A 27,151-nucleotide genomic window follows, 5' to 3' on the forward strand; every position below is an offset into this window, starting at 1 on the left:
AAGGTGAAGGATTGCCACAAATCGTCTCCTGAAACATGGTTTCTTCCATGTTTTTTGGAAAAACTATGGCAGTTTGATCCAGTTACAACTTTGCATAACATGACTGATCCTAAAAAGAAGTTGATTAGTAAGAGCTGTGGAAAAAGTTTAGAGAATCTCTAACTAGAAGTCATTTTAGATGGGACAGCAGACCAGATGTTTCGTCTACATGCCTAGCCTCATTTCAGGAATTCTGAGTCACTGTGGATTGCTCTAGTGATTAAGACTAGCTTCAGAGCAGCACTGTTTTAGGATGAGAGGTGATTAAAAGCACTGTGACATTGTGGGAACAGGCTTGTTGGCTATTCTGTTTTGGGGAAATTCTTCAAGCATTTTATGCTACAGCTGTATCAAACAAAGCCTTTGGGGAAGCTGTTAGCCCGGGGGGGGTGGAGGAGATGAGAATCTAAGTCAGACAGTGTTTCCAGTAGTAGCAGCAGCAGCAGCATGAACAAGTCTTGTTTTGTTAATTTATGATGTGACCCACCACCATGGAGCTCTGTGCATAATTACATATTCAATTTAACTGTCAGATACCACAATGATTTCCAACACCAGTCAGTTGACTAGATTTAACATGGATTTTTTGTACCTTTCTATGGAGTTACCCAAGAGGTGACCAAGCTTCTCCTAGTTAGACCTAGACATGTCTTATGAACCATCACTTAATATTGAAGTATTAAGTAGTTGACACTGGGGAGGGGAAAGTTCAGTAAGTAGAGATTTTGGATAATTAAAAAAAAGGTGTTATAGCTCAGCATTTGCTACTAAATTCTTAGAATTGGACAAGACTAGACAGCTTTAATTCCCATTTAATAATTTTTGCATATAAATTGATTAGGTTCAGAGTGTCGGTCTTCATTTAGCTGTGACATTAAGAAAAGTGGTTTAGCAGTGTAATTAGACAGGTTGCTGTAGCAGCACCCTAGTATGTTAGAGGTTAGGGTCCTAATGCATTACTTTGTGGGATGATAGCATCCAGTTCATTTACTTTTCAAAATGACTGCTCCAGAAGACACATGCCCATGCATATGATATGCCTCAACACTGCGACCTGAAAAGAGAAATAAGTTTCAGGAGTCTGACCAGCCCACAGCAAAGCTGTTTGTTAGACTTCAGGTATGAGCATCATTCCTCAGAGGTCTAAGTTATACTAGATCTGTAGTTAAATACTTGGTTTGCCATACACTGTGTCAATGTCAGCTTGTTGCATCAAGATTCCATTAAAGTGCAAGACCTGTGCATCACTAGCACACAAGTTAGACTTCTTGATCCACTTACCAAGCCTCTGTTTTCTAGGAATGCATCTCCTTGCACAAAGAAGATCTGAAGCTGGCCACCTAGCATCACATATCACCACGCTGCAGTGGAAGTATATCTACAAGATAATGAAGTCTTGTTGTAAGAAGTGCAGTTGCTATAATGTTTCCTTCATTGATTTGGAGAGTTACACTCATTGTTTTCATCTTGCCTTCCCCTTACAGAGTCACTGACACCCTCCAGGAAGGTTTGTTAGAGGTAGAGACAGGTTAAGCCTTTGTAATAGTACTTTTATGTAGGCATTCCAGGCTCATTCCTTGGACTAGCACCTCTAGCCTTTAAGTGACACTCACCTGTTCTAGTAGTGCATTTCCATCTTGCATGAAGGTGAACATTTTCACCTCAAATCTCTTCAGATGAGTGGGAAACTTCACTCTTGAGTCACTGTCCACTTTGTGAAAGATTGTTTGATGGGAGTCCTCTGCATTTTCACAGCTTGGAGAAGCAAGACTAGAGTTAGAGGCCTTAGATTAGCAAGACATGTGTCAACATAGCAATATCAAGCAGATGAGTAAAGATTGCTGCTAGCCATGATAGTGGATGTAAAGGATTTGTGCCACAAAAATCCAGGTCTGTCTTTGTTCTCAGGTGGAGAGCGCCCATCAGTCTTTGTACAATACAAATACCATGGGTCTCTGTATTGTACATCATTTCTGCTGCAAGTCAAATCATCATGTAGGAACCCCCATTGTCCCTGCTGATGACTTTCAAAGGCATAGTAACAGTTTTAGTTCAGAGCCAAAAAGTAGGATTTCCCCTCTAGTTTAGGTTAATACTTGGAGGGAATCAGGGGAGCTGCCATTTCAGATTTTGGTAGGGGGCAACTTTAAGGTTTTCAGGTGCCTACATAGCCCCTTGGGATCAGTTTCTGTGCAGATAGCTTAGGAGCACTATCAATTTAATTCCTGTATTAATATATAGGAACATGAATTACAGCTATATTATAAACTTCTATACAGAGTTTAGATTGAGAGAGATATCTGATGTATTCTTTCCAATCCCAAGCCTTGAGGTATCAGAAACAGCAGATTGGTACTTTGTACACTACCTTTAGTGTGTAAATAAGTTGGCTGACTGTTTCAGACACTGTTACTGCCATTGTGCACTCTAATGGACTAGAGAACAAAATTTTCATTTTGACATGAGATCACGCATGTTCTTAAGGGGAATTTTGGCCTATGTGTTAGTGATTCACTGACATTTGACTCAATCATTACTGGCAGTAATGGACTGGAACTGCAGGTTTTGTACATTAAGTTTATCTATAACTAAATGTAATTTTAAAATAAGCAACCTTCATCTGCAATGTGTAAAGCTGAGGGTTTGATATTGACACTAAGGAGAGTACAAAATTTACATTCTAGAATGTTATTTGATGGTACCACTTTTAACTCTTGCGTTGTCATTCATAAAAATATAATCAATATGCCAACCAGGACAGGTTTGGTATTTTAGAACTCACTACCTCAAAGAATTAAGTTTAAGCATGAGAGAAATAAAGTTATTCAGGCCACTCAAAAAACCCTGTAATCCTTAGTTAACTTTGAAAGACTAAGTTACAGAAAGTAGGTGCATTGCACATTGACAGGAGAAGTGGGGGTACTTCTCCCCTAAGTATGCTGGGGCAGCGTCAGTACTTGGAGACCAAGTGAGTACTCAGGAGCTTGAATGCTTATTTAGCACAGCAGCAGCCACAGCTCCCACTCCTGAGTGGGATGCTCTTTGTCCTCTCACTCCAACTCAGACTGTGCAGCAAAACTGAAGGCAGGCTCCTAGTTTAAGTAGTGTAGCCAGAGGCAGCACTGTGGGGTATGGGGGCGGAGGAGAGAGGTTAGAGCAGTACAGCTGCAGACAGCAGCAGGGAGAAGAGGAGGAGGAGTATGAGACTCAGGGGAGGAAGGGGATTATTTTGTTGTTACCTGTCTGCAATGACAGACCACTGTGGGCTGCTGTCTCTGTCCTGGGAAGTAGTAGCCCAACAGTCTTCTAGATACAGTTCTAGCTGTGGATCTTCAGAATGGAGCAGTTCCACTTCAAAATACAGTGCCTCTTTTAAGTATTTTACCACAGGATACTCTATTTCCACGTAGGAGTCTGAATAAGACTGATCTAGAAGTGATATTAAGAATAAGTCTTCATGATGTATTAGAGGAGCCCTTCTTCCAGGGCCATGGTTTGTCCCTCTACCCAAGTCCTCACCCACCCAATCTCATTTTGCTACAGCAGCAGTTTAAGGATGAGCACATGGGTGTGAAGGGACAATCTTTGGTGAATGAGAAATGAAGTGATCAGGACAAAGGAGGGGATTTGCTGATCAGACCCCTCCCCTGGATCTACACAAAAAGAGTGCTGCCTTTATACTGGGGAAAGGGGGGTGGGGGGCGGTCACCTGGCTTGTTTACAGAAACACTTTGAGCAAGGACTAAGCGCCATCCTTGATATTAAAAAAAAAAAAAAAAAAAAAAAAAAAAAAAAAAGTGGCATGGCCAGAGTTTAGTTCATATTTATCTTCCCTTGCCCACTTGTGTTTCCATCCTTACAAAGGATGATTAACTTAAAACTTATTTGGGGTTGGTTGTGACTTCACATTTGTCAATACCATCCCTTAGTACTGAGTCCTAATGATGTAGGATGTTAGTGTGCAAAGACTTGCTTCCAGAAGCGTCTACATTTCTAAAGACAGAGGAGGGTGCCTATGAACTTACTAGAAATTGAGGGTGTGATAGGTGGAATTGTGCCACCACTACAGTCAGTGACAATAGTGGTGCAAATTGCATCCTAGGGTCAGTCTCTTCCCACTACTCCCATAGCCACCCTCTCCACCCCCTTAGAAAAGCCAGCTCTTAGGCTGCTCAGAATGGCCAACCTTACCTTTGAACAGCCTCAAGGTTAGAGCAAGAGAGCCAAACCCTGGCTCAACACTTGGTGCTGGGTTGTTTCTGGAGCTGTACTGGACAATGATGGTCTCATTTATTATATATTGACATGCACACTTCAGTCTGAGTGTAAGAAGTAGAGTTTAGAGACTCAATCTTTGTTTAAAGAAACAACCCTTCCCCTTCTATCTGTACAGCAGTACTTACTGGTATATTGGTGCGATACTGCCAGGTCTGAAGTAGGAGACTTCATTTTCATAGGTCATAACGGTGTCCTCAAACTGAAAGAACCAGGCATTTAGCTGGAGACTATTAACACCAAAAGCAAGTTTTAAGTTGCTAGAGGTACCCAAGTGCTGCAACAGCTACTTTAGTTACCACATTAGCTATGGAGGCAAAAGTGAATAAGACCTACTATTAGAATAGTGTCCTTTTCTTCAATCCCCAGAGAGATTATTGGTCAGTGTGCACATTTATGCTGTTTGACTAATGGCAACACTAAAACCAGTAAGTCCAGGGTGTCATGCTGTGCAATGAAAGGGTGTCCTGTGCCCAATGAAAGCAGTAACTGAACTACCATATTCTGTATGAAGCATGTTGCATTAAAAGTTGCCTGATGTAGCTCAATTACTTGAGTAACATTACCCAATAATCCATCCAAGCCTTACTCTTATGCAATTTATAGATGGTCATCTTTGGTGCAGGAAGCAGCCTGTGTGTCTCCAATGGATCCCTTCCACTAATCCTGCTTCAGCCATTGGACCACCACTACAATAGAAGTGGTAGCAACAGCAGCCTCCGAAACAGCGGTGGAGTTTACAAAAACTTGTCTTCATTCTCTCTGAATGACTGACAGACATGTTTTGTTGGTCAGATGGTGCAGCCATCCTAAATTCATGCTATCAAATTTGACACCATCAGCTCAGGATTAAACAAAGACTGAATGGCTTGCCAACTACAAAACCAGTTTCTCCTCTGTTTTCACACCTCCTCAGCTGCTAGAACAGGGCCTCATCCTCCCTGATTGAGCTAACCTTGTTATCTCTAGCCTGCTTCTTGCTTACACACACACACACACACACACACACACACACCCCCCCCGGAAATTTCCACTACATGCATCTGACAAAGTGGATATTCAGCCATGAAAGCTCATGCTCCAAAATGTCTGTTAGTCTAAGGTGCCACAAGACTCTTTGCTGCTTTTACAGATTCAGACTAACATGGCTACCCGCCCCCCCCCCCCAGTACTTGACATCATACTATCAAAACTTTTGTAGCCTTCAGTACTCAATGTAGCCTTCAGTGTTAGCCAGAAGGCTTCAAAGTGTTGAGGAGGCACCTGATTAGCCAGAGAATGTAGTAGGTGGGACACGTCAAGATCATAGTTAGGACCACCTAAAGAAGGTACTACTGGTTCTGGAAAGTCAGCTATCAACATCTCATGGGTATGTTCTGCAAAACAAGCTCTGACTCTTTCCATCTGTACCTGGTTGGCTCAGATGGTATGTCAGTGTGGTTCTTTTACCTTTCTACTTGTTCCACAGGTGTTCACATTGAATATGAATGTGGCACTCTTCTCAGTCACTGTAACAGGCCTGCATTGTTTGTCTCTCAAGACAAATAAGCTGGTATCCAGATCGGCGATTCCTGCTAGCTTTAGTGCAGTGATAACCATTGTTCCATTTGACAGGCAGTCTGAAGACAAGCAGACATCCATTGTATGTGTCCATTCAGTATACTTTCCTATTCCCTCACCCACCCCACCCCCACTCCCACCCCCAAATACTGCAGAGAGCCAGCATTACCAGTCTAGATCATTTTGGTCAATCATTCCATGTAGGGTGGCAATAAAAGTTTACCTATTAGTTCTTTAGGTGAAAATCTGCAAGAGATTGAGAAGTCTATCATGTCAGCATGAGTGTAATCCTTCATTGTTAAATGGAGTGAAGCTGTTATTCCAGAGGAATGAATCTCCTAGGAGAGATCACAAGTTAATTGCTGATCAATAAGAGTTAAACAAGTGAGCTTTAAACTGACCTGGCATGGCAATTAAAAAGCCAAAAAGGTGAAATCTTGGCCTGGTTGTCACTGATGTATTCAGTGAGACCAGGGTTTTATCCTCTGGAGAAGTCACATGACTCATACCAGATGAAGCATTTTCCCCCTGCACCCACATTTCATAGCTCTGCAGTGCATTGGAGGCCATGGACCAGCTTAACCCACCTGGTCAAGCCTAGTGGTTGATACTCTATGTTAAAATATAGAAAGGTTTGTAGGAGAGGCTTGGTCAGGTCAGACAAGACAATAAGGGAGAAGCAACCTAGTCATTCTGTGTAGTTTTGAAGTTTCTCAAGTAGTGTTTGACTGTTTGCCACTTCTGCAGCTAAAGCTTTCTAGTGCCATGTTTGAGCTTTTGTAAGGGTTCATGTTGCATTAAGTTTATATCAGCAGCACTCCACAAACAATGCCAGATGTCATTAACCCTGCTAGAGTGAAGTTGGGGGGGGGGGGGGGAGGGGGGGGAAGAGAGAGAGAGAGAATCTAATCTTTGGTTAGGAGTGCAAGGTGCAGCACAAGTGTCCCACAGGCATTTATTCATTCTGGCATGAGAAGTTCCACCAGCTGTGGTAAGTTACCTACACTAACTCAAGATTTGTTCCATTTCTGATTCAGCTGCCATATTAGGTTGACATTTCACAATAATGGCAATTTTAAAGCCTAACATATTGAGAGCTAGATGCAGAGAATTTTAGGCACCCAAGTCTGAGGGTGCTAAAAAGGAGTTGGCTGATGAGTCTTCAAAGATAATGGCTCTGCAGTCACATGGCAAAATCAGGAAGTCCTGGATGACTGGGAAAATGCTTATGTAGTGTCTTTTTTTTAAAAAAAAGGAGGATCTGGGGAACTACAGGCCATTCAGCCTCATTTCAGTCATGGGGAGGGGGAGGGGAGGAAAAAGCATGATCAGGCCTTCAAAAAAAAAAAAAAATTGATTGAGCAGAGCAGAGTTATCAGGAACAGTCAGCATGGATTCACCAAGGGCAAATTGTGCCTTACTAACCTACATTGCCTTCTATGGAGGTGGTAACTGGCTCTGGATGAAGGGAAAGCAGTGGATGTGTTATTCCTTGACTTCAAAGCTTTCAATACACAGTCTCCCATAGTATTTAACAGCAAGTTAAAGCCTGGGCTGGATGAATGGACTACCTGAAAGGGGGTTCCAAAGAGGATGGATCTAGACTGTTCAGTGGTAGCAGACAGAGCAAGGAGTAGACTATTAGGAAAAAAAAAATACCCAACCTAAACCTATTTCATTAGGAGGGTAGTGAAGCACTGGAATAGGTTACCTAGGCAGGTGGTGGAATCTCCTTCCTTAGAAGTTTAAGGTCAGGCTTAAAGCCCTGGCTGGGATAATTTAGTTGGGGGATTGGTCTTGCTCTTACCCTGACCAGGGAGCGGGACTAGACGTTGGGAGGGACCTCCCAACCCTGATATTCTAAGTCCAAAATTTAGACCTTCAAAGCCTCCTGCTCAATTGGGCTTAACCCTGTAGGCATCTAAATTTCTGCCCATGTACTAGCAGCAAGCTGCTTAAATCCTAATGCTTAGCTACTTGGCACTTAGTTCAGTTATGATGGAACTTTTGGCATGAATTATGTTTCCCTTTCTTGTCTTATCTGCAGGGACTAACCCAGTAGGCCTACTTAAAAGCAGGAGTAGCTGATTGAACCTGGATATTCTCCCACCACCCCATTATTCCATCCAGTGGGCTTTTACCACAAAGGTGGCACTACACCTTCCTTCCAGCTGCCTGCAGGGTCCAAATTCCTACTCTGGAGCAGGAACTTTTGACCAGCATCTCACAGCCTGGGCTCCTGAGGACTGTTGTTTCCAGTACTTCCCAGACTGTGGCTCTCAACCTTTCCAAAAACTATCTCAGGAGTCCTATTTGTCTCATGTACCCTCAAGTTTCACTTTAAGTACTTGCTTACCCAATCCTGCCCCCCCAACACACACATTGCAGTACACTTAGTAAATTGAATTATTCAGTCATTTTTACCACATTGTAAGTCAGTTGGAATAGGTAGCGCTTATATTCAGGATACAGTATATAAAAAAGTGTAAACAAGTCATGGTCTAGGAAATGGTTTTGTACTGACTTCACGAGGGCTTTATGTATCCTGTTGTAAAGCTAGGCATCTAGAGGAATGCATGTACCCCTGGAAGACCTGTGTACCCCCAGGGGTATGTGTACCCCTGCACCAAGAGACTTTAGCCCAACGTTGGAATGCGGAGCCTAAGTCCTTTGAGGAGACTAACCCTACATTGCTTGCTGGAAGGGTTTCCCCCTCCTTCCTACTGACAGATTCTGGAATTCTAGCTCCCCTCCCACCAGTTAGTGGGCTGGACACCATGCACTTTGTTTCTCATTACCTCATATAGTACATGAGGTGCATAGAGGGGAACACGAATTGTTAAGTGGGTGCCGTTGTTATCCAGTCCATAGTTGTGCTTCTGAGCAGCATCTGGTGATAGGCTCAGGTTTGAAATGAAGGGCAGCCAGTTTTGATCCACATTGCCACGAATGACTGTTAGATAGAGGTTTTCATCATCACAGAATCCTCTTGCACTAGGCAACACTGTAACAGAGAGGTGATCATACCAATATTCCATGCACAAGGGAACTCAATTGACTTAATCCGAGTTGCACCATAAGACAAATGGTCACAGCCTCCCCTTGTTACCTGCATCCTTGACAGGATAGATGATTATGACTGGAACAGTGAAGGTCTCATGTGTTGGCTGTACTATGAATCCAAGTGTGACATTCAGAGTATAAAGTCTAGTGTCCTCTGTTAAGTACTGGAGGGGAGGGAAGGGAGAGGGGAGAGAGAGACACACAGCAGCAAGTCACAGTCAGAAACTCCAAGCAATAGAGTGTAACAACCTGTGCATTAGATACTAAATAGATACCTCTTTCTTAATGCTAGGCACATCAAATGGTGTTTCTATTACATAGCCTTTGCTTCCATTAGGGTATCTAGTCTCATAGACTTTGTATCCATGCTGAAGGGCTTCAGGCACAGTTACAGTTGTATCATCTATGGTCAAGTTCACCAATTCCACATCTGGGAGGAATGTTCCCACAGTCACATTGACCAGCCTAATGCTGGAGTTGGTATCTAGGAAGAAGTGATATGGCGTTAGGTCTTTGCTAAAAATGATGTGTGAGCTTAGAGTTCATTCAGTTACTCACTGTTTGTTATGGTGGGCGGTACAAGTTTAAATGGAGTTTCTATTTTCTTGATGATGGTATGCTTGGTCACTCCCCACCTGTTGTCTTCCCACTGATGTTCCAGAAACACATTAATGTAGTATTTTGTCCCATGCTGTCCCTCACTCACATGGGTCTGAAAGATCGAGTGGTAGGTTCAGTATATTATGTTATTATCCAGACAGTTGAGAGTTGCCTGCAATATGTAGTTTCTGGAGCACTAAGGTGAACTGACAAAAGCCATTTACTTGTGCCAACAGTAGCATACTAGGTTGCAGTTGCATTATCCTGCTATTCTGGGAAGTTCTGTACAGGAGCAGAAACACAAGGAGGCAGGTGCTTCTCAGCTCCAAACTGCTTAATCCATATTCCTGTCCTCTCCCCTGCCAGCTTTGCTCTTCCAAGTTTAGTCCCCTCAGATCAGAGACCTTCTCCACAAATGGGGAGCAAAGTGTCTCTCAAAAGGTCCTTAAGTGAGAAATGAAGAGCCTTATAGGTTCAGCCCTCATTGATATGAGATAACCATGACCAATTGGAAGAGCTAATTTCATCAGGTGCAGTACTGAGAGCTCTCTGGTCAGTGTTCTTATGTGGAGAATTGAAAAGTGGGGGCATAAACACCCCCTCCCCTAAAATCCCCTTTGCCACTCATTGGCTTTATGTAGCGGAATGGGGAATCCTCCCTATCAGTTGTTAGCCTTCTGCTTGTAGCTCAGACTGACAGGCATCCACTAACCTTGTAATAACCACCTTCTGCACCTATGGGCATCTGGATGGTAATTTCATCTGTATTGTTTGATAGCACATATTTCCTGGAAGCAATTTCTCTGGCAGAAAGTTTGTGAAGATCCACACCAATTTCAACAAGGAGATCATTGAAGCTAGTTGACCCAGCAGAGAGGGTTTGGAGGTTTTTTGGAATGGTCCATACAATTGTGTCGTCTGTATAATCCATCCCATCTTAATTTAGAAAGAATATTAGTCATATCCATTAGTATCAAGACCAGTACTTCAGGAGTTAGCAGCTAGGCATGTCTCATCACATCAAGATACTTCAGTGTTTAGCATTAGATTTAAAGAGATACTAAGTCTCACCTATAGGGCAGGCCACAGCAGTATCTACCATCAAGATCATCCATCGTTGCTTGTAGAATGTACTTGCTCTCACTGCAGAAAATGTCACTCCTCGAACCTGCAAGAGTAGATGCTGTTAGAGCTGTGCAGAGACGGAGCACACAGATGGTAAAGGGGTGCACCAACCTTGACTAGCTGTGCTTCTGGAGCATTGTATGGAGCTCTCAGCAAAATCCTAGTGTCCGTTGTATTGAGTCCATAGCCAGCATTCTGAGCATCACTCGCTAACAGAGCCTTCCTTCCAGTGGGCAGGTGAAATACTACTTGCCAAATAGACACTGCCCCAGCTGTTGCCTGAGGGAGATAAACAGCTCAAAAGTTGTCATGTGTTTTTTCTTCTCATTCGCACTTCACTTGGAGACAAATTGAAACTTCATCTGAGTGCCTTTGTATTCCCCTCCTCAGCATCAAAAAGCTGATCTTGCAGTCCTGGAAAGACAGTAAACCCTCTGCTAGGGTGCCTATAAGCCTAGTGTTGTAGCTGTGTCAGTCCTAGGATTAGGAGAGAAGGTGGGCGAGATGTGTCTTATTGGACCAAGCTTCAGAAATTGATCCAATAAAGATTATCTCACCCATCTGGTCTCTATAAAAACCCAACAATTAAGCAGCTGTTTCTACTGTGGTTCACTAACTTGGTTTTTCAAACTAGCCAGCTCATGGTTTCCTTGTGCTCCCTATCCACCAGTTATATAATCTACTATGGATTATAGGTGGTCTTTATATAGTAGCTGGTATGATGGTGCACTGACCTCAAGATGCTACTCGGGTAGTGATACCAGCCATTTCATTGGAGAGGCTATTCCTATCTTTCCTTCCCGTGTCCTGTTGCTCTACATCTGTTACCAGGAAGCTGGGAGATGTCTCCCTATCTGTATCCTTCAGTCCAGGAGTTCTGTTCTCTTCCTATAGTTTTTTGGAGGCTGAATCCTCAGTGCATGCTTTCAATATATTGCTGGAATAGTTGTAAATAGAAAGACACATTGAGCCAGGAGTAACAATGCTAGCATCTAAGCTTACCTCTGGAAAGGCTAGAGCCCAGTCCTCAGGTTCATCTTGGAGGAAGTCTGTTATCTGTGGAACATTCCTCCTGACAGACACCTTGCAAAGGAACATCCATCATTAGTGACACCAAGTTCTAGTCTCCTGATCCCCACTATGTTAGTAACATTAGTTAGTGAACATTCCCCTGGCTGGGAGTAATTTAGGGGTCTGAAGTTTGTTGCTTGAACTACCAAAGAGCCTTTTATTAAAGGCTGATTGACAGAGGCTGTTTGGCTTCTCTGCATTCCACCATTTGATTGTACCCTTTTCATTTTAGTCTACCCAGTGCACCTACTTCTCAGGTTTCACATTTCCAGTTAGGAAGTTGTTCTCTTGACAAAGAGTAGAGCAATAACCACTTCCAGTTTAGGGATGGACTCCCATACTTGGAGTTGTTCTCCTGGATACTGTTTTGATCCACTATTTGGCTTTAACCTATTTTTTGACATTAAAACGTTGACAAGTGCAACATTTGATCGCTTAACTTCCTAGAAAGCGTTATTTAGGCAATACCCATTAATTTATTGGATTAAAAAGAGTCTTATTTTCAGGTGGTCCCTGGACTATTTGAATCCCATTCCACATGCAGTGCATTCTGCTTATAAATCTTTATTTGCCAAATGTTTGGGATCCCATCCAAGGCCCTGTCCAGAGGGCTTCTTTACAAGTTCCCCCCTTCCCCATGGAAGATCAGTGCTTGGGATCTTACCTCCATGTAGTTAGTTTCACATACTAACTCTCTTGGATGCCATGGACTGTAAGGGCAACTCACAGTCTTCAAGTGAGTTAGAGCATTTTTCATATCAGGATTAGTAGCTGCTTGGATTTGCACAGTTACTGTGTACACATCACTCTGCAGAGACACAGCAACAGCTCTTACAAGATACTGATTAGTGTGCCCAAACAGGTCCCCCTCTTATTTGCTCATCCCTAACTAGTGATGCAGACACTGCTCCATAATGAAGTGTTTAAGCATTACAACCAAGTCATCTGTGTCCAAATAGACTAGATGAGTGCAGCACTTCAAAGTTATTTTGCATGTCTCCCCAATATAAGTATTGCCTACAAATCTAAGGTATTTGAGAGAGGATTCAAAGTCCTTGCCCCTTTCCAATAGTCACTCTGTTATAAAACAAGCGCCTGAAGTTGCAGAGGGAGAGGTCCAAGTTAAATAATGAATTACATAGCTAGTCAGATATCAGGTTGCAGAGAAAGATTGTTACCTGCTGCTAGCAGGGCAGATATCCATCTGTTCATCTATTGGAGGGGTAATGTTTCTTCTGTGGCAATTAGATGGTCTTCATTCTTATGTTGGCACATTAGAATGAGTTTTGTTGTAGACATTGATGTTTCTACCACAAACTACCCAGATGCCTGGGAAAGACCTCTGGGGATGCTAGGCAGTGTTCTCTAAGTGGCACTAGTAAGTGGACATGCAACATATTGCTACATTACATGGTCTTTGCACAACTCATCTGAAGTCATAACTTCTATGTTAAGGACAGATTTTATAACTAAAGTACAAGAGTAGGGCATGTTAGATACAGTAGGCTTACCTCAATATGAGTGTAGCAGCTTATAATGGAAGCACGGAATTCAATGTTACCCCAATAATTATACTCTATTGTATAGCCACACTGTGCTGCCAGGGTCTCATCAATCTCCTGGGCTGTGCCAAACTGGTCTGTGAAAAGGTATTGGAATATAGCTGTCAGACCTTTAAGCTACGCTCAAGGTCAGCGAGTGTTTTCTTGGACATTAGCATGCAGAGTTACCAGTTCATCTCAGAGAGCCATTCCAAGGTTATACTGTACAATAATCCCTTTTGTAGACTTTACAATGACCATTGCTTTGGTGTCATACTTGACGACCATTAACTGTAGCCGATTACCATCATAATCAGACCCACATTCCCCTTTAATATCTGTAGCACTGAAACACAAACTATAAGATTAGTGCCTCAACTTCTTTCTTGCCCTCCCCCCCAGTCAGCTGTTATACTGGCTGTGACCCCAGGTCAGCTGTCAGCAACTTGCTAGGCTACCATGGGTGTGAGTTAGGTACATGGTGGCTTCCATCTTCCTGTAGTCCAATTCATGCATTACCAGAAAACCCAGGATCTATTTGATCATTTGACCACTAGGCTAACCAAGGCAGAGTTTAGTTCTTTGTGTTTACCTAGAACATCAATAGCCTATTTCATACTATAGTTGTTCTAAAATTGTGATCTTAATAAACCCACATTTGGAGATTTAGTAGAAAGAGTAGGTACAGTTACCATGACATCTGTGGATAAAAGGTACAAATGGACGATTTCCCCACAAAAGTCACTGATCAGATTAGCTAGACTTAACAAAATGTTCTTTTGCTTCTCATTAGAAGTTACTTTAAATACTGTTGTGGTCTACACTTGGTCTCCCATTGTAAAGATACCAGGAGTGTTGTATAGGAGTATTACAGACTTGATGCCCCAATGCATGATAGCCTAGAGTTTAGGTATTTATAAATGGGACATGCAGCTTTGAAAATGCCTATTACTCTTAACAGCCTCTTATTCCTCCCACTTTCCCCAGTCTTTCCTTGAGGCCCATGCTCTGCTTACCAACAGCAGCGAAGATCAGATATTTGTCCTCAAAGTACTCTGCGTTCAGTGCAACCCGCAAGAGGCTCCCCAGGCACTCTGAGCTCAGGGCGCCTGTAGAGGTATGTTAAGACAAATAATTAGTAACTATCACCATAGGAGTCACTTGGATGCAAGATGACTAGTTCTTGATGAGTAGACTACTACTGAAATGCTGCCACTTCTGGGGTCAAACAGCAGCTCTATCAGTACATGGTTAAGGATATAGCCACCTGTAGTTTCGCCAGGTTAGAGAAAACTCACATGGGTTTATCAAGGGTCTGAGACTAACTGGTAAATGGATCCCATGGGTTCACCAGAAAGAGTCATGTAATATCTTAAGTGACCAGTGCGACACTTTCAGTAATCACTGCAAGATGTGTACAAACACTAAAAATTATGTTCAAGTCTGCAGTTAGTAGCAGGTCACTCAAAAGTAGCATATCTTGAGTGAAACTTCTTTAGATAGTGATGGGATATACAATGGTCCACCATGGAGATAATCTCTATTTGAATTAGAATGCTAATGAAGTCTCTGCCAGAATTTAACATGAACAGCAGGGGAAGGGAAACCTATTTTGAGATTATTAAATGTCTGTTCTAGCATATTTGAGATTGTAGAAAGAATATCTGGCATCTTCATCTAGAAAGAAACAATGATTTGCTTCATGAAAGATCTCAGCCAGGCTTAGTCAGCAACCAGGACCAAATCCAGGCACCAGCCCCAGAAGCAGGTGCTTGGGGCAGCCAACAGAAAGGGGTGGCATGTCCAGGTCTTTGGCAGTGGGTCCCTCAGTCCCTCTTGGAGGGAAGGACCAGCTGCTGAATTGCTGCCAAAGAATGAAGCAGTGCAGTAGAGCTGCTGATCATGGCTTTTTTTGGGAGAGGGGGGAGGGAAGGAGGGCAGGCCATTTGAGACCAGGGCCAGCTTTAGGCCAATTCCCAGGAACCAAGCCCCACACTTTAGGCACTTTGTCTTCTTTAAAAAAAGAAAACAAACATTCACCCAGCACCTGTGTATGGAGGAGCGGGGAGCGGAGATCCAGATCTTCAGCAGCATTTTGGCAGTGAGGAGTCCTTCAGAACACCTAGAGTGGTAACCCCCCACCCCAAAGTGCTACCAAAGCCCCACACCACTGCCAGGTATTTGAATTGGGCCCCACAGTTCATAAAGCCAGCCCTGTCTGAGGTGGCAAAAAAAAGCTGGAACCAGTCCTGTCACCTACACTAGACTAGTTTGTGAGAACTTGAGTACTTGTGGCACCTTTAGACTAACAGATTTTCAGCATAAGCTTTCATGGGCTACAGCTCGCTACTTTGAAGCTATGCATCCGAACAAAGTGAGCTGTAGCCCATGAAAGCTTATGCTGAAAATTTGTTAGTCTAAAGGTGCCACAAGTACTCAAGTTCTTTTTGGGGATACAGACTAATACAGCTGCTACTCTGAAACCTGTGTGAGAACTTGTCAGTTAAGTTCAGGTGCAAGAATGTTTTTATATTTAACCATGCAAAGTCATAACATTTGACTCTACTCTTAGATTTCTTTTTTTAAAAATGCTGAGCTCAAGTGCTGTGCATAGTACAGGAGCAGTGATATAGAGTAAGACTGGTAAACTGCTTTTGTGAATAGAGGATCTGGGATTTCTGGGGGAGCGGGTATTCAGTAATGAGGGGCTCAATACCACAGGGGACACTCTGAAGTGACTTGGGTGATTATCAGCCTGCAAGTTAGTAAACAATCCTAGCTTGGGGGGGGGGGGAGAGAAACAAAAACAAACAAACACACTAGCAGTTTGAGAACCGAAGGCTCTCAGTTGTTGCCTTGAGCTGAATATCTAATGTAGAGAGTCACTGCTCTCCAGGAGTTTTAGAAGCAAACCCAATTGTAAGTTAGAGTCTGTGGGACTGAGTCCTTTCATGGGAATCACTTTACATACACAGGTTTCAGAGTGGTTGCTATGTTAGTCCTTGTGGCACCTTAGTCTAACAAATTTATTTGGGCATAAGCTTTTGTGGGCTAAAGCCCATTTCAGATGCATGAAGTGGGGAAACAAAGACAAAACAAAATACAGAAGCAGATATAAATACATGAAAGGATGGGGGTTGCTTTACCAAGTGTGAGGTCAGACTAATGAGAAATCAGTTAACAGAAAAGTAACTTTTGAAGTGGCAAGAGAGTGGCCCATTACAGACATTTGACAAGAAGGTGGGAGTAACAGTAGGGAAAAGTTAATTCCACAAAAGTCAGGGACTATTCATATGCAGAGCTACAGGAATAAGTGTTTCCAAGGCAGAGGCATTAGAAGAATCTTGTCTGAGTGGTCTTACCACTTGTCAGAAAGACACAAGGAATTGTGATGCGAGAGAGAGAGAGAGAGAGAGAGAGAGAGAGAATGACTACACCCTAGTAATGCAGGCACTTGGGTTATAAGATTCTTAATTTCTCCAAGTGGAGCTGTTTCACTTTATCTAAAGTTACCTGAGTAGGCGACTTTATCTAAAGTGAAACAGCTTCACTTGGAGAAGCTGAGGAAGCTCCACATGAGATTCTTATAACCCAATTGTTAGAGTACTTAAGAGGTGGAGACCCTGTTTGAGTCCTCTCACCCACTCCTCAATGGGGGGGGAGGGGGGGGGAGGCACGCAGGGCAAAGGGAGAAGACCCAGGTTCAATTCCCATGTTCAAGACTCTAATGAGGGAGGCACCATTTCTAAGGTTAAAGGGAGTCTGATCCATTAGGAATACTCAGAGCAGGACTACTGCTTTGACCCCACAGCAAACCCAAATGGGAAGGGAATTTTGAGGATCATGCTGAGATGCAATCCCCAGCTTGAGAAAACACTGGATCAGAGAGGCTAGATACTTACAGCATCTAACTTCTCACATTGCTGCAACTACATTGTTTAGTGCTGTAGTTTGATCAGAGCTAGTGCAAGTATGTCTTGAGCTGGGCCTCACAGACCTCTAGGTGTAGCCATATCCTGAGAAGAGTTATTTGGGCTGTGCACTTCTCTTGAGTGTACAAGTGTATGTGACAGTATTAAGTACTCTAATCACAAAGCATAAGTTCACAGGTTAGAGCGCAAGAGTCTCCTGTCTCAGTAGGCAGGAAGTAGAACCACCACACACCTGGCCAGTACTTATAGCAGCCACATGCCTTCCCTAGCACCACACTGGAGCAGATCACCACTTACTGGAAAGCTACAGAGCAGGATGAAACTTATTTGCTTGCATTTCAAGACAGTTCACAAAATTATTTACCTGGCCTGTCTTGGGTCCATATTTCAGAGGCTAACACACCTATTAGGAACAACCTGCAAGAGAAAGAAGTATGTGCAGATACACAATTGTCTTGGTAGCAGTTTCTTTAGTTGGAAGAAGTTCCATTTCAGCATTGCTTAATTCTAATTAAAGCTTTTATAGAGGTGTGATTACATAGCTAGACCTTGAAAGTCCAAGTCTCCTCCTTAGGGGCACAGGCTCATTCTCCTTTATTTTTAAGAATTTGGGAGACAGTCATGAGACTACCACAGCCTGCACTCCAGAGGAAGAATCATAATCCACAGAAACACCACAAACACTCACCTCAACACAAGGTTTGGCACCATTGCCCTTTAGAGCAGCTACCAGCTGTATCCTCTTTTCTCCTGTAATGACAAGCAGACCAAAAGTTTGAGAATCCTGAGCCAGCCTATAATGTTAAACCCCCAAACTGTGTTTTCAAGGCTTTGGATTCACAATAGAAAGAAAAACCCAAGACTCCATTTTTATGCTCATGCAAATCATTTGCAGCTGCTTCCCCAATCATACACCTATAATTCAATTCACCTAGTAATTCACTTTAATAATTAATTATATTATTTTCTGTATTCCTTCAGAGGTGATTTTTGCCAGTTCCTGAGTAATACTGCTGAGGCTGTTAGAGACAATGAGATAATTAGTAAACTCCAAATAGAGGTGGTTTGAAGACCACTAGCCTTTCCTCCAAGTGTATCTCCTAGTTAGAGCTGGCAATTTCAAAATATCAGGAAAAAAATTAGTTTGAGTCAAACAGAATAAGAAAATTTTGAAGAATTTTCAGTGAATCAACAATGCCTGTTTTGAGTCAGATGAAACTAAAGTCTCATATCAGAGGTATGTGCTTTAACTGCTGGTCTATAGGATATTCTGGCGTGGAGGTGTGTGAGGGGCTCCCAGAATCTCTCCTGCTGAAGCTGTTCTACTTTGTATAAATACTTGACTAGTCTGTGGCCAGACAAGTGAGAATGACTGTATAGTGTAGTGGTTAGACTACTCACTTAGCAGGTGAGTGCCGATGAGTTCCTGGGCCAATGAGTATTTCATCACTTGTACAAAGTGAAACAGCTTAAACAGGAGAGAATGAAAATGTCCTGTTGTGGGAGATTTCATTGCTCAGTGGTTTGGGGCATTGTCTTATGAAGTTGGAGACCTATGTTCAAATCCTTTCCCCTAGAAGGGAGAATAAAATCGGTCTCTTCCAGATGAGTGCCTTAACCTAAAAATTATAAAGAGGGTACTATTACCTTCTCCTGTTTTGTGAATAGCATCCAGGTCAAATATGTAAATAGTTCCAGGTAGACTGAAATTAAATTTTTTTTGGCAAATAAACTATTCGTGCAAAAAAATTCACCCAGCTCTGCTCCTAGTATTTGCAAGATCTGAATTTCTATTAACACCCTCCTTAGTTTGTCTGCTTTCCATTTTGTGAATTAGGTCTGTCTTACCTTTGAATGTACTGAGAACAACATGACATTACAATTTGCAGAAAAAAAAGTATAGAAGCTGAAAACAGCTCATAAAGGCTGCAGTTAACTTTGTTTATTTTAAATCAGGATTTTAAAAATATTTCCCTTTCAAAAAAGTTGTTTTGGGGACGTGGGTGGGGAGGGGAGAGAGGTTCAGGTTTAGACACTTTTGCCAAATAATTTTAAGCCTACCCTAATTGCTATAGAGACAGTGACCTATATTTTCAAAGGGTTTGTACAAAAAGCAGGATCTGTCAGCTCACACAGTCTGAGATATTACTGAGTTCACAATGACCCCTGACTACTTTTGTTACACAGTCACGGTGCTATCAGGATCAAACTCATTATTTAGCAAAGCACTCTGGAGTAGCTAAAGAGAGAAAGACACTATAAAATTCAAGTCAATAACAATGTGAGTCCATTTTTTAATATAAACATATTATAAAAGAGCTAATTGGGGCCTTATCTTCCAAGATTTCCATTATAAAATCCCTATATTCAGGGATTATGGCTGCTATATAAACTGTCAAGGGTAAAATCTATCCCACGACCTGCTTCTGCAGCACTCTGGCTATGTCTACAGCTAGCACAGGGTGTGTGATTCCCAGCCCGGGTAGACATACTCACTCTAGCCCTCATCAAAGTAGTATGCTAAAAATAGTAATGTAGCTGAGTAGCAACATGGGCTAGTAACCCCGAGTACAAACCCATCAGGACCCCCTGGGTATGTACTTGGAACTGCTAGCCTATGCCTCCACTCACTGCTACCAGGTCTCCACATTTTAGTGTTAGCTTGATGAGAGCTAGCCCGGGTATGCCTACCTGAGCTGGGAATCACACCTGCAGCTGTAAGTGTATCCTTGCCTTAGATACAAGTGTTACAAGAATAGAAGGCTACCAGCTCTGGCCAGGCAGACCACAGAATCAGGCCAATTTTGTAGATAATCTCTTATTCTCTACCTAGATAAATGAGAAGCTCAACATTGTCAGTCCTGCAGGGATAGGGACATAGTGGGTATTAAGCAATTATTTTACCTAGTGCCAGCTTTCACAGCCTGACAAAGTTTCCTCTGAACAGATGAGCAAGTCTCATAGAGACTAGGAGTCTCTGAGCCAGGAATTCACCCCAGAAGTAGAGCTCTGCACAGATATAAAATTTATATCTGCATCCAATCTGTGATCTGCAAACATAGTCCACAGATATCCACGTGTGGATGCAGATATCCGTGGATATAAAGCAAATAACTACAGATTTGTAGGACTCTAGATATAAAATTTTGATTTGCATCCATCCGAAATCTGCAAACATGGTCTGTGGATATCAGCATCTGCTCTGTGGATATACACGGATATATAGTGGATGAATATCTGCAGATTTGCAGGGCTCTACCCATTGGCGTACGTCACAGAAGGCACAAATGTTGTGTAGCATTAAGGAGCACAATTCTAGTCTCGGCATGTGAATCCTAATAATTGTAATGGGAGTTATGCTTGTACATTAAGATGAAAATGTTCTGGGAATCTTAGGATGCAGAACCCTTGAATAGCACGCAATGTTGCCTGAAGAAACTGCTTACTCTAATACATTTCACAGTAGTTTTCAAAAGACAGAACAGCGCTTGGATGACATGGAGTTCCTGATTATGAAGTTTAAATTATTGCTTATCTTATTTTCTCTCTCTCTTATGGTTTTATATTGATGCCCATCACCATAGTATCGGATCATCACCACAGTATCGGATCAGCTTTTATGTGAAATCAATAGGCAGAATGAACTGCCTGTGACAAATATGGCATTTTCCTGCAATATCTTTGGAGTCCATTGTATTAAATGAATGTTTATGTATTATTGTGGGCCAGGACTGTATGCAATATCTGTATAGGGGAGGAGGTGAACCCAGGATATGTTACAAACTTCAGATGACTTTACTGAACAATGTGGCAGTCAGAAGTGGACTTGGGACAAACAAAGTCATGTTGTGTTCCTGGGGAATCTCTTGGGGGAAAACAAATGCAAATTCCCACCTTTGGTTATGCAAAAATCCAGCCTGTGAAGCTATGCCTTGAGGAGAGGACCATTTTTAGCTGATTATTTGTTCCCAGGGTTTTAAGATCAAAGCCTTGAACTGTGAAAAGAAAGAGTAACATATTCACAGGTGTTCTAGTTCTGAATCTGAGAGAGTTATTAATTTTTAACCATGAGGAAAACCCAGTTATTGGGTTCTGAAGGACTAACACCTACCAGAGTTTGAGGCTGGAGTGGCCTTTGGTAAGCTTTTTAGTATGCATGTAGATTCTTTTTTTTTTTTTTTAATATGCTTTCTCTGTAGTGTTTTCACCTTAAGAATAACTGTGCTTGCTTATAAATAGTGGTATGGTAACTTGTAACTACTGGTAATTACAGCTGTTCATAATCTCTAGATAAAGCAAAGTGGACAAGGGGCAGTCCTGTTTAAGCAGTCTGGCTTGCTGGGGATATCACAATATAGACAGGGAACTGTGCAGCCTAGAAAAATCCCAGTGAGGAGGGGAGAGACATGGGTTTCTGTCCAAGAGAGGTGGTGGCTGAGGAGCCAAAAGCATAGAGTGGGTGCCCTTGAGGAACCACAGAGAGGGAATACAGGTGCACTTGCTCTGAACTGTAACACTCCCTACTAGACTTCTTAGAGTATCTGGCTCTTTTTCCTTTTAGGGATCAACACTCTGCTTGGGATAAGTTATTTTTGTGCCTGGTAACAGGGTTTGGGATAGAAGACATTCATAACATTAAGAACAGGAGTACTTGTGAGTCTCTACGGTGCCACAGGTACTCCTGTTCTTTTTGCGGATACAGATGAAGACTGCTACTACTCTGAAACCATTCACAACATTGGCACTCATTCTTTTGATGCAAAGGAAGAGGAAGGTTTGGCAACATATTCCTAAAGAGGATCAGATTGGCCTGCTCTCCTCTGGAAGTTTGTTCCATAGCTGGATCCCCTCGAACAGGGCGTTTTGTTCCCAGCTCTCATGTGCAGGTTCCAGGGCTTGTTTCTTCCTGTACATGTGTGAAGAGCATTGCTGAAGTATATTAGGTTGTCATTTTCAAAGGTATCCTCATGAGGGAGCCCAAGACTATTTTATCTAGTGTCTTTTCCTCACCTACCAGCATCAGCATGAAGAGGGCACCTCTTTGTTTTAGAATTTGTTAGCGCTCACACTAAATCAGGTTAGAATTTTCCTTAGGCCAAACTGAAGTTGTTCGATCTCTTTGCAGCATCTCTTTATGCTGCATCCCTTCTTCCCTCCTTTGCCTGTGCTGTGTCTGTTCCGATTTTTACCTCTTCAAGTCAAGGAATTTGCCTGTAAAGCATCATGCACACCAATGGTGCTATATAAATAATACTCCAATCAAGCAAGCAATGTTTAATCATTGAATAGCGCAGCATACCTTCTTGTTAAAATGCACAGCACTTTATTTATTTTTGGTTGCAGCATACACAACACTTAGCTTCTCTTCTCACTTACATTAAACTTAATATTCACAGCAGTTGGACCATAAAGGAGAGGAGTGGGGGGAGGGACACATGGGGAGGAACTTATGTTGAATCACTGCTAGGGCGACCAGATGGTAAGTATGAAAAATCAGGATGGGGTGGGGGGTAATGGGCACCTCTATAAGACAAAGCCCTGAATATTGGGTCTGTCCCTATAAAATTGGGACATCTGATAACTGTAATCACTGCTTCCACACCTCCTTCTAAAGAAGATGGCATAACTTTGTTGTGTTTGTGGCTATTGAGTGAGATATCCTTGAACAATTCCCAGTTTTCATGAAATACTCCTTCATTATTATTATTATTTTTTTAAAGAATATCAGGGTTAAAAGGGACCTCAGGAGGTCATCTAGTCTAACTCTCTGCTCAAAGCAGGACTAATTCCCAGATAGATTTTCACCCTAGTTCCTTTGATGTTCCCCTTAAGGATTGGGCTTACAACTCCGGGTTTAGCAGGCCAATGCTTAAGCCACTGAGCTATCTCTCCCTGTTGCTTGGCCTCACTTATTCTAATAATTGCTTCCCATTTTGGCAGCGTGGCCCTTTAAAGTCCCAAACATGCAAATTGCTGGTTGATACCACATTCTGGTTGCAGAATGTAGATGTAACCAGACCACGATCACCAGATTCCATTTTTTTAGGTCTGTTTGTCCTGGGCTCCAGTGAGATTTGGTGATCTGTAACAGATTTGCACCAGTACCTCACCTTTAGTTTGACTGGTTAGAAGTTTAATCCATAAGCATTTGAGGTTCTGCATTGTATATGATTAACATCGTTTATATAAATTGCCATCTCAGCCCCTTTTCTGGCCATTCCATCCTTACAGAACAAGTTTAACCATCTACACCTCTACCCCGATATAATGCTGTCCTCAGGAACCAAAAAATCTTAAGGCAAAATAGTAGTGTAACCACAGTAGCATGGGCAGTGGCATGGACTAAGTGCTCCAAGTAGAAATCCTCCTGGACCACACAGGTATGTACTCAGGGGCTAACCCCATGTCCCCAATGCCTGTGTTACTACAGCTCACTACTATTTTTAGCACCTTAGCTCGAAGAGAGCTAGAACGTGTAGGTCTACTTGAGCGGGAAATCATACCCCGACCTCCAAGCGTAGACATAGCCTAAAACTGGACACAGTATTCCAGTAGTGTTCACACCAGTGTCAAATACAGAGGTAGTATAACCTCCTGACTCCTACTCAACACCTCCTTGTTTATACATCCAAGGATCACATTAACCCTTTGGGCCATAGCATTACACTGGGAGCTCATGTTCAGCTGATTATCCACCAGGACTCCCAAATCTTTTTCAAAGTCACTGCTTCCCAAGACAGCATCCCACATCCTGTAAGTATGGTCTGGATTTTTTGTTCCAGATGTATGACTTTACATTTTGGCCATATTACACATATTGTTTGCTGGTGCCCAGCTTACCAAGCAATCCAGAGCTAGTGTGAGTATGTCTACTTCAGCTGGGAATCACACCCCTAGCTTCAAGTGTGGATATAGCCTTAGTGACCACAATTCAAGAAGGATCCTGGTAAATTGGAGAAGGTTCAGAGAGAGCCATGGCAATGATTAAAGGATTAGAAAACATACCTTGTAGTGATAGGCTCATAGAACTCAATCTATTTAGCTTAACAGAGAGAAGATTAAGGGATGACTTGATCACAGTATCTGAGTAGGGAGCAATTATTTGATATCGGGCTCTTCGTTCTTTTAGACAAAAGTGCAACAAGATCCAATCACTGGAACTTGAAGGTATCTCAGACTGGAGATAAGGCACACATTTTTAAAATTGAGGGTATTAAATAAGCCAGAACAATTTACAAAGGTTCTGATGGATTCTCCACCTCTGACAATTTTTAAATCAAGACTGAATGTTTTTCTACGAAACATGCTGTAGTTCAAGCAGGAATTAATTCAGGGGAATCTAATGGCCTTTGTTTAACAAGAGGTCAAACTAGATAATCATGGTGGTCTCTTGTGGCCTTATAATCTAGGAATAATTTCTGTTTTAGGTAAAAATAAGAAGTGTTTACAAAATGCACAAGCATACAATTGCCAGAGAATAAACTGTTTATGCATGAAGCTTCTAGACAACAAAAAAACAATATTAAATTATAATAAGATGCAAAAGCCAAAGTATCTTTATATACAAGTATTACAAAAATAGAAGGTACCGGCTCCGTACATGCAGGGCACAGTATCAGACTAAGCTTATGAATGATCTCTCATCTCAGTCACTGACTGAGCAGATGGAGAGCTCAGTTTTTGCCAGTCCTGCAGGGATATGGCTATAGTGGGTATTAAGCAATTTTCCTAGTGCCAGCTTCCACAGCATGGCAAAGTTTCTTCTGAACAAGTGAGCAAGTCACAGAGACTGAGGGTAAAATCCTGACCTCACTGAAATCACTGGGAGAAATTCAACCCAGACACCTAAGGTAAAGAAGGTGTACAAACTCTGTAGCATTTAGAAGTAAAATTCTAGTCTTGCCAGGTGATTTCTAATAATTGTAATGGGAGTTATGCTTGTACACTGAGATGAAAATGTACTGGGCATGCTAGGATGCAGAGCCCTTGAGTATTATATAATATTACCTTAAACTGCTTTCTTCAATAAATTCTATAGTAGTTTTCAAAAGATAGAACAGCTCTTGGATGACAGGCAGCTTCTGATAATGAAATTCAGATTATATCTGTCTACATAGCTAATCTAATCTAAAGGTTTCGTCTGCTGCCCATCACTGTTGTGTCTGAGGCACCCTCCATGTTAAAATAATTAGCAACAGTAAAGTCCCTACTGGATTCCATGCACCCTTTCCATTGACCCTTTTCAGGGTCAAAACTCTGCTTGGCATAGTGTAGTTTATGTGTGTGTGTGTGTGTGTGTTTTAGCTTGTTAGATTTTATTGATTTCCTCTTTTTGTTTGTTTGTAGGGAGTTGAGATGGAAGGGAGTGTCAATGAAGTCAGTGTCATTCTTATGCTGGAAAGGCCTTTTCAAAGAGGAAGATATGGCAGCATTTCCTGAAGATGATCAGACTGGCCTGCTCTCCTGTGGACGTTTGTTTCATAGCTGGATCCCCTTGACCAAGAATACTTTGTTTCCACTTTTCATATGCATTGCCCTGGGCTTTGTTTCCTCCTTTAAATGTGTGAAGGTCACAGAAGTAGTGGCTCCTAAGGAGGTGCTTCTACATTGCTGGACCATATTAGGTTGTCATTTCAAAGGTGCCCTCATGAGGGAGCCTAAGACCCTCCTATCTGGTATCTCACTTCTTTCCCTCAGCTAACAGCACCAATATGAAGAGAGCGATGTCTTGTTTCAGAATTTGTTTAGAGTTTGGAATAGAACAGGTTAGAATTTTCCTTAGCCAGGAAACAAGGTGTGTCACAAACCCAAGCTGCTCAGTCTTTTTGCTTTTATTCTGCATCCCTTCATTGCTTCCTTGTCTGAGCTGTGTCTGTTCAGATACAAGGTAGGTGAGGTAATATCTTTTACTGGACCAACTTCCTGTCCAATCAAATGTATTACCTCACCCAACTTGTCTCTCTAATATCCTGGGACCAACATAGCTACCACAACACTGCATACAACGGTGTCTGTTCAGACTTTTAACTCTCTAGGGCAGGGACTTTGGCTGCAAATGACCATGCAGACCAATGGAACTATGTAAATAATAAATTATAAAAATTAATAATAGTCTAATCAAGCAATCAGTTTTTAATTATTGAATAGTACAACATATCCTCTTGTTAATATGGATAGTGCTCCAGTTATTTAAATATAGATTGATTTATTTATGTTTGCAGTATATACTTACAATATAACAAATAGACAATTTCCAGAGCCTGCTTTTGGGTCCCACTAAAACAATAGTTGAAATTTCCTTGGGCTGGTACAGGGCCTCCAGTTTGCAGGAGAAACAACTTTTTGAGAGTAATTTTGTGCAAGTAGTGAGTCCCTTCCCATTAGTCCTGCATGAGCCATTTGTGTCTGTGGTGCTTTGCTATAGGTGGTCAGCTACTTGTGATTAGCAGTCACAGCTCTACTCTGCCTTTATCATGTATGGAATGAGTCTAAGGGGCAGTGTCATAAGAGAATGAAGCTCACTCCAACAGTGCGGTGAGATCTGAGAGCTGCTTCTTACTAGTGTAGAGTTCCTCTCTTTAGTGCTTTCTCATATCTATTAGAGCTATCTGAGCTGCTCCTGCAATGTTCAGACCGCAGCAGTTGGCAGCAAACCAACCGCCAGTGGTGTGAAAGGAAGTTGAAGTTTGTGATCAGTCAAAGCGAAGGATGCTGAGGAGTCCTATGTGACCAGAACGATCAGCTGATTCCAATACAAACCCAGCAGGAGCCTGACTATCACAATCTCCATCTCTAAAGAATACTGAAATTCTATGGCCTGCATTACCCAGATCAGCTTAGAGATGACCACAGTGGACCCTTCTGGCCTTTAAAATCTATGAGCGTCATTTCAATTATGGGACAAAGTGAAGGAGAAATGATATAGTATCACACACAGGTTTTGTA

General features: G+C 42.2%; 1 protein-coding gene across 1 annotated transcript; it reads right to left on the reverse strand.

Moving 5' to 3' along the window:
- Nucleotides 1-1,204: 1,204 nt before the first annotated feature.
- LOC127050120 (zona pellucida sperm-binding protein 2-like) lies at nucleotides 1,205-17,917 on the reverse strand. Its single transcript, XM_050951648.1, has 20 exons — nucleotides 17,895-17,917; nucleotides 17,571-17,623; nucleotides 14,291-14,383; nucleotides 13,245-13,372; nucleotides 12,398-12,541; nucleotides 11,665-11,745; nucleotides 10,774-10,941; nucleotides 10,609-10,705; nucleotides 10,250-10,473; nucleotides 9,496-9,649; nucleotides 9,213-9,421; nucleotides 8,984-9,101; nucleotides 8,673-8,878; nucleotides 6,098-6,212; nucleotides 5,764-5,933; nucleotides 4,443-4,516; nucleotides 4,231-4,358; nucleotides 3,279-3,468; nucleotides 1,653-1,794; nucleotides 1,205-1,417 (listed from the first exon to the last, which is right to left on the reverse strand). Exons 1-20 carry the CDS (start codon nucleotides 17,915-17,917, stop codon nucleotides 1,205-1,207), a joined length of 2,730 nt encoding a protein of 909 aa, XP_050807605.1.
- Nucleotides 17,918-27,151: the final 9,234 nt, after the last annotated feature.

The sequence above is a fragment of the Gopherus flavomarginatus genome, chromosome 4, assembly GCF_025201925.1.
Source record: "Gopherus flavomarginatus isolate rGopFla2 chromosome 4, rGopFla2.mat.asm, whole genome shotgun sequence".
NCBI lineage: Eukaryota > Metazoa > Chordata > Testudines > Testudinidae > Gopherus > Gopherus flavomarginatus.

Excerpts from the sequence above, each read along its gene's own strand:
- LOC127050120 (XM_050951648.1), bottom strand. The coding sequence starts at position 17,917 with ATGGTGCCAAACCTTGTGTTGAG. Across the intron at positions 17,624-17,894 it reads GTGCCAAACCTTGTGTTGAG|GTTGTTCCTAATAGGTGTGT; the intron begins GTGAGTGTTTGT and ends TTTCTCTTGCAG. Across the intron at positions 4,517-5,763 it reads CCTGTGGAACAAGTAGAAAG|TTTGAGGACACCGTTATGAC; the intron begins GTAAAAGAACCA and ends TGGTTCTTTCAG.